The sequence below is a fragment of the Hyposmocoma kahamanoa genome, unplaced genomic scaffold, assembly GCF_003589595.1.
Source record: "Hyposmocoma kahamanoa isolate Upper Pololo Valley unplaced genomic scaffold, ASM358959v1 168, whole genome shotgun sequence".
Classification (NCBI taxonomy): Eukaryota; Metazoa; Arthropoda; class Insecta; order Lepidoptera; family Cosmopterigidae; genus Hyposmocoma; species Hyposmocoma kahamanoa.
Window position 1 is genome coordinate 832,051 of NW_020653608.1, and position 10,795 is coordinate 842,845.

At 36.0% G+C, this 10,795-nt stretch overlaps 1 protein-coding gene across 1 annotated transcript in view; it reads right to left on the bottom strand.

Annotated features, from left to right (window-relative positions):
• LOC113225594 (hypoxia up-regulated protein 1) overlaps nucleotides 1–10,795 on the bottom strand; it is an 18,942-nt gene that overhangs the window by 7,366 nt on the left and 781 nt on the right. The window contains exons 3-6 of the mRNA XM_026457930.1: nucleotides 9,321–9,463; nucleotides 7,472–7,632; nucleotides 6,328–6,482; nucleotides 1,681–1,891 (exon numbers count right to left, since the gene is read on the bottom strand). Of these exons, the coding sequence (XP_026313715.1) occupies nucleotides 1,681–1,891; nucleotides 6,328–6,482; nucleotides 7,472–7,632; nucleotides 9,321–9,463 (670 nt within the window). The remainder of the gene's footprint in view (nucleotides 1–1,680; nucleotides 1,892–6,327; nucleotides 6,483–7,471; nucleotides 7,633–9,320; nucleotides 9,464–10,795) is intronic.

A 10,795-nucleotide genomic window follows, 5' to 3' on the forward strand; every position in this document is an offset into this window, starting at 1 on the left:
CCACAGGTCCGCGCACAGCGCCTCCAGCTCCGCGCGGGTCACCTGCGGCCGACTCGCTGCATTACAAAGCGCTTTGGGGGCCGGCAAGTGAAGGACTCGTGGACGAGTGCGAGTTGCAGTGCTTGTATTAAATACGCACGCATGTTTGAGAAAATAATATTTTCACTTCTCTAAGTTCATGTTTCGACGCTTCCTACGTAAAGTATCGTATGTCGAAATTGCCAAGTTTACAGGGGAGTGTTTTAAAGTTCTCCGTTTCATTTGGCAAAGCTTGTTACTCACATAGAGTGGTCATCTAATAGATCATCTAACCGATATCTAGGATTTTATGATACTCAACGTGTGTTACGAGATTTGCCGAATAAAAGTGAGAAATCTAAAGTCACGTGTTATGCTTATTTCAGTGAATTCAGAACTTTAAAAGGCTCCCCTGTAAACTTGGCAATTTTGACATACGATACTTTACGTGGGAGGGGTCGATTTATGCTCGGTGTAGGCTGCATAAAATAGGATTTGCTGCTCTAGTACATAAAATAAAATCGCCGTTTAAGACCGAGGCAATGACGCCTGCGCCAATAGCCACGCACGCTGTAACTTTATAAAATAAAGTTTTACTTTTGTTTTTTTAATCCGTGGTATATTACAAAAAGTTGGTATATTACAAAAAGTAGGCAATAGTAATTCTAATAAGAAATAAAAATGCATGAAAAACAAAAGCTTGTAAAATATAACTGAGCATTATGTAGTCCGACCTGAGTGACATGTAGAAAAAAAGTAGTTTATTGGCAGAAAGTTCCTATTTTTTCTAGGCAATAATTGTGTTATCGATTATTTGTAATATTGCTGTTTAATTTCCTCGAAATTGAAAGTGAAAAGCAGAGTGTATAACTCGTTCATAAAACTAATTTTACCCTCGACTTAAGTACCCACCCTTGCCTGCGGCTCGAGTGGATATATTCGTCTCGGGTAAGATGACGCGTTTTATGCACTTGTTGTACAACCTACTGTTTCTCAAACAAGCACGGAAATGTTTGCATTACTTTCAAAAAACGAACACGGAAAGTTTGTTGTGTGTCTTTCCGGCCAAGGCCTGCAAAGTAAGTATGAAAACCCATTACTGTCCTCTTCTCCATACTTTTAAATCTGCACAATAATAATGAACTATGTAAAGAGGCAAACGAAAAACGCATACGGCCAACTGCCCAGTGTTCATAACAGCAAGAATTAAAAATACCTACCTGTACCGCTTACTTAAAAAAAAAGAAAAAAAGGTAACATTTAATCTAAAGTGTATTGGTATATTCTTTTGTTTATTTTCGACTTTTCGTATTTTGGGCGCGAAAATGAGTGCTAGTGAGAAGAGCAATAACGAAAATACAGTAATAGATATACATTTAAACATATCATCAGAAGTTCAGCAGACTACTATTGATGTGCCTGGAAAAATAGTAACATGTTCTTTTAGCAATTGTCCTAACACGTCAAATATTACTTTTAATATTAATTAATATTTTCCTCTCTTTAGTCTTTTATCATTTCACTTTGAATCATAATTGTGTGGAATCTAGACTCATTGCCTTTCTAAGGTTAATATTATGGATATCTTTATATTTTACCAAAATCCAAATGCGTTAGTTATGACAATGAGGGTAAGGCCGGATCTACACGGCTGGTACTCACCTGAACCTTGAAGTCTTTATCGTCGAGCAGACTTTCGATCTGAGCGTAGAACTCGGTGTTAGCTGAAAGAACCACCTTCAAACGCTCGGCTTCCTTGAGCAACTTCTCCATGGCCCTCGGCGAAGCTCTGACGTCACCTCCGCCTTGAGCTTCCCACGCCTTGATCAGATGTTCGCGAAGACGTAACGTCATTTCGTGTCCGCCCAAAGTCCTGTGGAATGTTTCGTTGTTTGTATACAATTGGTTTTGTTTACTTATTTACATTGTACATTGTTTACCTATCAACATTAATATAAATAAACATGTCGCATTCCAAATTTGATGATATAGTAGTAATAAATTAGTGCAGGAAAATTTTATACTTATTTCATTATAGATAGATAGATAGATAGATAGATAGATAGATAGATAGATAGATAGATAGATAGAAAAATCTTTATTGTCAGCACCACATACATAGACAGATTACAGGGCAAAAGTTAAACACATTAGCAGGGTAACAATTGGCGGTCTTATCGCTTACAGCGATTTCTTCCAGACAACCTTAGGATGGAGAGAGACTAAACTGAATAAAGGCGGGGGTGATAGATATAAACATTTACACATACATATAGAAATTATTAAACAACACATACTTATAAATATACATACTTATATTCATTGACTTACAATTATATGGACGTCGGGTCCGCGCTAAAAAGTGTCCGAACTTATAGGGCGTTAAAATCGTATACAGATCGTCATTCACGCTTTAGTCTTCGTTTGTTCGACTGACAGCGAAGCAAGCAAAATTAGACAGTACTGCGATGACATTACAATTGAAATTCAACGTTTTAGCTTTTTCATTTCCTTTACATGTCACTACGTTTAAATAGGTTGACTTGGGACATTTTTTTCGTGGTTTTTGTATTAGACCCGTTGTCCATTTATTTGGAAGTCAATGCTTATATTGCTACTGTGAAAGGTAGAATGACTTTACTTGGTTTTTAAATATGTTAAACGATTGCGCTTGTCTAATCGTAACTGGGAGAGAGTTTCAGATATAGTTACATTTCAAAAAAGCATGATTAACAAAATTAAACATAAGGTTGATTGTAATGAATGTTATGATGCTTTATTACCAAAAATTCCTTCTATCTGATAGGACTTGAACCTAAGTCTATACCGTATGGCATAAACCTGGTATTTTTGTTTTTTTTTATACCAAGTGACGTAATGAACAAGTCGTGTGCCTTTGGTAAGATGTGTCGCTTACAACTGCTATGAACTGGCCCACGCCGCACGCAATATGACTCTGAACGTTGAAAAGATTTGAGGGGCACTCTGCCCAACCACAAGCCCCATGTGCCTGTAATTTCATCAGCGCGCTTACCCTTTATAAACGCGCAGTAATGCTCACATTACTGTTTGGCGGCTGGAACAGGTAATGAAGCAGTACTTTTTTGGACAAACTTTTTCCCACGGAGCTCTACTGCTACAAAAATGGCACAAGTCGTCCGGGTTTTAGCGCTTTGTTAACGCCGGGATTAAGTCTGATTAAAACCCATTAACGCCTAACTTCGAGGGCAAAAACTATTTACAACTAAATACGCGAAGCAAATTGAGTTTTCTTGAAATTGAATGATATTATTACAAAAGTTTATCGCTTTCTGATCTAGACGATTCGATATGCCTTACTATTGAATCGATTCGCTTGAAAATCGCATTTCAATAAAGCGATACAAAAAATTGTTAGATCATATGAAATAGAATCGGTTTTCATTAAAAAAAAATCGAATTGTAATATGCGAATGCACACGATTACAATGATTGTTGCAATCGTATGTATTACGTGAAATTGCCTCTTTTTCGTCTAAAAAAGTTCTTTTTTCATCAAAATTTGTATTAAGTATGGAATAATACCAAATTGACGATTTTAAACCGACGCTTTGAATAAAAACTCGGTTAAAACAAGGGCGGGTTGATTGGGTTGGTTGATCTCCGGTCCTGTCTAATCAAAGGATTTTTTGTTTTCGATATTCGTGTTAATTAATTAAAAGGATCAAGCAGTGGTGGTCATAATTTAAAAACCTATTATTAACTAATATCGATAAAATTAATATTTATTTTATTATCGTCAAGTAAAAAAACACGAATAATATAAAAATGTAAATTAATAAAAAAAAATTAAATTAATATAAAAATGTAACTTAGGAATCAACTGTTAGCATAAAAACACGAGCACTTTTAGTATGAATACACTCTTTAGCTTATATACTTAAGATCTGAACCAGGATTGTTGCGAATATCAGCACAACATACGCGGATAATCGGCATGGATTGATTGCATGAAGCCTAAGCATTGATCGATGCTGATATTAATTGCGAATACTAGCGTAGGAACATTAACAAAAGGGGTGGGAGTTACGGCACGCTGGAATAATTTACAAACCATCCAGAAACAGACTGCAATCCGAAATAGCTGCTCAGCCGTTGTTCTTACCTTTGATAAAATTCCAGATTAAGGCAGATTGATTGATTTTATACAAAATGATTATAAATATCAAATTCATTAAAAAAGCTTTTTCGTTTAGATTCAAAGGATACATTTAAACCACGCGCGTCCTACACATGTGTTTCTAATGATTTTTGTAAAAAAAAATGTAAGATTTTTTAAATTCTTTTAAATGGTGAATTAAAACAGAGCTGCGCGTTAGATTCATATACGAGATACGTGTCGCTTTAGGACGCTACGATATCATTATGGAAACTTGTGTCTCTAACGATACGTGAATGCGTGACGGGTTAATTCATTTAATAAAGGGTACATTTTACACGATTTTTTTTTAATTGATAAATTCAGTTTACGTTTCTGCATCCGCTGATGTGTAAAAAGACCTACATCAAAACAACCGTTGTCTGACGACTATAGATATGGAAAAAATGACCGTTCATGTAATTGGCTGCCGTCCAGGGTTCCCTTAGTGTGTTATCCAAAACGTAAATGACCTGCCTCATTGTTTCATTTCATCCATTTTGACGAAAATGCTCTTTCTTCTCTTTCTCTCTTCTTGGTTGTTTTGCTTCAGTGTGTTTATTAATGTTTGAAGTATATATAGTTCATTTCTATCGAGATAATTTGTAACGAAGCGAGAATCGACTTAGAGATATTAATTTAAGAACAAACAATAAACAATTTTTTTAGTTTCTTTTCTCATAGCCCCGCACTAGCGAAACTCTGTATCGCGAGTGCCACGGACACAGACAACCACAAATTACACCCAAACTCAAGAGAGGAATAAATGTAAGGCATACAAATATTTCTCCAGGCCCAGGTCTGCCAAACCTAAATAAGTACTACCCGACTACATCAAAGGACAATGTCAATTATGAAGTTTCATTCGCCTCATGCTTTTAATTTAATCGTAGGTATTTGACAGTAATTGTTTCGGACGGAAGTCGGATTGAGAACGGAAGTAGATCCCTAGAATGCAACTCGAAACCTCTGCATTTGCAGACCTGTATGGTAACCATTCGGTCAGACGCAAAAAGGATTCAATTGTTATGTTATTAAGCTACTAAAAAAGTGTACAACAAATAAAAAAACCAACAACAACCAAACAAAAAGGCGACAACAAAGCATAATATCAACAGCAACAAAATGTTTTTTTTTTTTAATTATTAGAATAATCAACTTTCCATACACAAATTGTTATACGTTTTTGACGCTTACTACGTATGCTGTTTTACTGAATAATCGTACCGTTTATACACATAATAATGGCTCGTAGCTGGCGTGATGTTGAAACCGAAATCGATGAAAAAAATGAGGAAAACTTTAACATTGTAAATTAAAAGATTACGATTTTCACTCGTTTGCGTTACGACAGTTTAGTTATTTGGACAGCATATTATTAGGATCCTTAAATCAAAGTTAAAATGACTGACATGCAATACAATAAAGAAAATATAAATAATAACAAAACAAACATGTCAAATAGGACTCTGATGACTATTGAGGACATACCCGCCCATTTCACACAGAATAATAGGTAATGTGAGAGTATTATAAAAAAATTACTATTTTTAACTAATCTCTCACCCAGGTTACAAAAAGAAATAGTATTTTTGTTATAATGTACAGTCAAAAGCACATCAAACTATAGATTTCTGTTCGAATATCGCCTCCAGTGTAACGGAACAACATCCGTGTGCTGTCGTTAATACCAAAATTAAACATTTGTTACCGTTGTAATTATAAGTAAAAAATTACAGAATATTAAGTAGATGAAACCACCCCTTAACTTGCAACCCTTAATTTATTTTCTTGAAATATGTGTGGGACCACTAATAACCCCCTTTCCTACAAAAAAGGAATCATCGAAATCGGTTTACAAATGTCGGAGTATCGCGTAACAAATACAAAAAAAATCATACGAATTGAGAACCTCCTTTTTGAAGTCGGTTAATAAGAACCCAATCCGATACTTTCGATTAATTTACACTAATGACGAGTGGCAGCGTATGGTGAAACCAAAATTGGTTTTTCTGACACTGTACAGGTATATTACACCCATGTAAATTCTGTTATGTTTATAATTAATAAAATAAATAATAAAATAATGTACCATATAAATAAATTTATTGATTGACGGAAATGAGTCATACCTGTCAAATCCAACACCCAGGACCTGCAACTGTGGCACAGTCTCCACGTAACCCTTGTCCTTAATCTTAACGGTCTTGTATTCGACGAGCGCAGCCTTGGTGGACGCCGCGCCCATGTCGAAGAACAGAGCGTGCCATGCAGTCTCATTGATTTCCTGTAGTATATAATTATTATGTGATATTTATAGATTACAAAATTCAATTCACTGTTTGGAATTATTTTTATAGTAACAATAATTCTAAACAGTGAAGTTTTAATCTGTTTTGATTTTTCGATTGCTAGGCAAACCTCCAATTTATTTGTTTATATTAGTTTTGGATCCCAACATAAATAAAGCTGTCTAGTTTATGATGCCGAGTCTCACTATCCATCCATATTTTCGGAGCCACTCAGTCGTAATTATTTATTTGTATACAAGTGTTCTTGGTATGTAGTCTTGTTTAAATGTTTATTTAACTTTATTTATCACCATCATGATTCGTCTTTATTGCATTTTTCTTTTATAATACCAAGTGATGGCACGAACACATCGTGCGCCTGGTAGTACGCGACACGCCTATCCATAGCAGTTGTTGTGCCACTCAGAGCTTTCAATTGGATAGATCTTAAAGGCACTGCCACTGGGCCCGTCACACCGAGACAGTGACGTGTTGTGTGAGTTGCGCTATACACACACACTCTCTTCCTCACAGTTTCATATTATATAGGCGAATCACTTTGTAATTTTATTCAAAACAAATCCAACTACCAACCACTAAGATTGTAATTTAATGGCAACATCACAGACGAGACGAACAAGGCGTGCGCCTGTTGGTAAGCGATACGCCTGTCCATAGTAGTCGCAGTGCCACACAGAGATTTAAATCACAAAAATCTTAGGGTGACTGCCACTGCGCTCGTCACTCTGCGACATAAGGTGACAAGTCCTATGTGCCTGTAATTTCACCAGCACCCTTCAAAACCGGAACGCAGTAGCGCTCACATTACTGCTTGGCAGCAGAAATGGATAAGGCGGCAGTACTTCCTTAGACGAACTCTTTCACAAGAAAACTCTACTGCTATGAGGAGAGATTACTCACTCACTATTTATGTCCCATTTTAAAAATCATTAACATAGAAAATTTTCATTATAACACTGCATACCTTCCTCCTGAATATGCCATAATTGATAGCAATAGCAGTATAGTCATTGATAAGCTGGAGTACATTGAGACCGGCTAAGCTGGCAGCTTCTTTGACAGCCCGACGCTCTGCCTGGTTGAAATAACCTGGTACTGTGATCACCACTTCACTCACTTGCTGACCTACAGAAATAATTAATTGTGGAATTATTTATATGATATAAGCAACGTCGTCAATCTACTACCGATAAGGAATTCTTAAGACAACAAAAATTTCTTGGCCTAATTTGACGATTGTATAATAAGTAATGCAATCTTAACGAAATGAAAAAACGCGTGATGCGAATGAAGCTTCGTACTTGATACTTGTCTTTTAATTTTGTCGAATATTACTTATTTGACAGTAATTGTTTCGGACGGGTGTCAGACGGAGATCGAGAGTAGACCCCCAGGTCTGTCTAACACCTATGCAATTTTTTCCGATTCTTTGTTATTGTGTAAATATTTATAAAGCAATAATTAAACATAACACGTTGTGCCTCGTTCAGATTTCTGATTATTATTTATTGTTGTTTGATAGTAAATATTTATTTATTGTTTAGTTACAGAAAACAAACTGTGAAGATGCAATAGGAGTAAATATGCATTCCTACGTCAGCCATGCACAGAATTTGGGAAGTAAATAAAACTATCTATAAATTAAGGGACGCAAGTGAGGAAAAGTCCAGTATCACATGTCTGGACTGGAAAGAGCTTCATAAAATATTTGACTCACACCTTATAAGTGTCCAATTACCTACGCATTCCGAACTTTGAGCTCAATTTCCAGATGAACTGTCTTTGTTTTGTACAGTTATATTAGAGTGACCATATAACTGAAACCACCTTAAATTGCTGCATAATAACGCAAAAACCAAAGTTTAATACTGTTCGAATTTTAGTATGGTTTTGTTACCTTATTAACAAAACCAAACATTCTGTGTACAACAACAGCAACAAAAAGATCATAATGAAATAAAAATTGAGTTTAGAGTTGAGCCAAGCCCCAAGATCATTCACCTTGTCCTACTGTGTTAGTACTACGTTATTTATATTGTACTGATATTCAGTAATTTTCCTTTTTTGGGAAATGGTATAGACAATATACCTTTAACATTTTTTATATAATATCCAGTGACGGGACGAACAAGTCGTGCGCCTGATGGTAAACTACACGCCTGTCCATAACAGTTGCAGTGCCACTCAGACCTTTAAATCGCAAAGATCTGAGGGGCACTGCCACTGCGCCCGTCACCCTGAGACATACGTTGGCAAGTCCCCTGGGGCTGTAATTTCACCAGCACCCTTGCCCTTCATAACCGGAACACAGCAATGCTGACATTACAGCTTGGCGGCAGAAATAGGTAACGTGGCAGTACTTCCCTGAACAAACTCTTTCACAAGGAGCTTTACTACCTTTAACATGTTTGTATGTGAATGTTTTGCTGAGCACTGTTAACACATTTTGTTATTGTCAACTTCTATTTACAATCACAGATTCCACAAATAAACAAGTAGATTAGAAATATGTTTAAGAACAGTACATTTCACAATCATTCAATGAGAAAAATTCGCTATAAAAATGTAAACATAATGTGCACAATGATAGTCAATAATGTTCAAACTATGGAAAACTTGTGTAATACAATAATAGCTTTTATGATTCTGCACATTAACAGCATGTTATAATTGTTAACAGAAAATTAAAAACATCTAGTATTCACTTCCCAATTTGATTTCATAACTGCTGTGGCCACAGATGAACTTAATATAGGAACATTGCATGAAAATGAAATGTAACAAAACTAAAATGAAAGACCAAGCTTACTTACCATGATTAATTTCGGCAAACTCTTTAGCTTTAGCCAATAACTGAGCGACTAACTCTTCAGGGCTGAATCTGGTCTTCTCATCATGTATGAATTCTGGTGTTCCCCTCTCTGATTTCACAATATCGTAGTATGGGAATCTCTCTCTGAAAACAGGATCATAATTTTAGACTATGGTGTTTGAAGTAGTAATTGGAGTTAATTTTGTAAATCTGCTATTCATGGTACACAGGAATTATCTACTTTGAGACCAGGTAATTGGTGTGATTGTCTGACACATTCTTATTATTTAATGTAACCTAAACTGTTATAGAAACAATTAGTGCAGAAACTTGTTGGATAGCACAGGAAAATGAGGCCATGTATATGCCTGTGTGCTCCAAGCAGTGGGTGAAATTGGGCTGTGGATGATGACATTGTATCCAAGTGTGCTCTTGTCAAATAAAACTTTTCTGAAACCTCACTCTGCTATACCACATAATTTATAGTAGCAGTAGAGATCCTTGTGAAAAAGTTTGTCCAGGGTAGCACTGCCACTTTACCTATTTCTGCCACCAATCAGTAATGTCAACATTACTGTGTTCTGGTTTTCAAGGGTAGGGGTGCCGATGAAATTACAAGCACTTAGGACTTGTCAACGTATGTCTCAGTGACAGGCACACTGGCAGTGCCCCTCAGATCTTTGTGATTTAAAGCTCTTTGTGGCACTGCAACTCTTATGGACAGGCATGTAGTTTACTATCAGGCGCACAAATTGTTCGTCCCATCACTAGATATCATAAAAAAAAAAAACATTTCATGACAATTCAAACGCCCAGATAAGTGACTACAGTGCTAAACACTGTAGTCACTTATCTGGCATTAGAATACTGACTAGGGTGTTAACAGGACACTGTGGCTTGAGCAAGCTCATGTCAAATCTTAGGTACAAAGGAAACAGAGAGTGTAGAATCTGATGAAATGAAACTTCTCTGCATCTCCTTTACCCAATGCTGTACCCCTTGCTGGGCTCATGAAGCTCCATACTGTGAAAGTACATGTCACAACCAAAGGACATCAAAACAGTCAAAGCCAGGATAATCCTTCAGTTCTTTAACACTGTAGGCCTTGGCTCCGAATTGTAATTAGTGGTGATCACAATAGATCAAATTAATAGCACCCTAATCAAAGCCAAAGAATAATTTCTTGTACTGAAAAATAAATTAACACTTGAAAACGTCACTTTCAAGCTACTGCTCATGCACTATGCTGACTTCCCTGAGAAGAACAAGTACAAAACTCTATAGGGATCTATTTTCAAATAAACTTAAATGCTACAGAATACACTTTGAGTCAAATTTCTTTGAATCTAAAGCCATGTAGTGTTTCCAAACATCATTATCTACTACGTAGTCTTCAATTTTGTAAAATTATTTTTTAATTCAAATATTATTAATGTACTTTTTAGACTTACGAAATCATAATCTTAATATATGCTC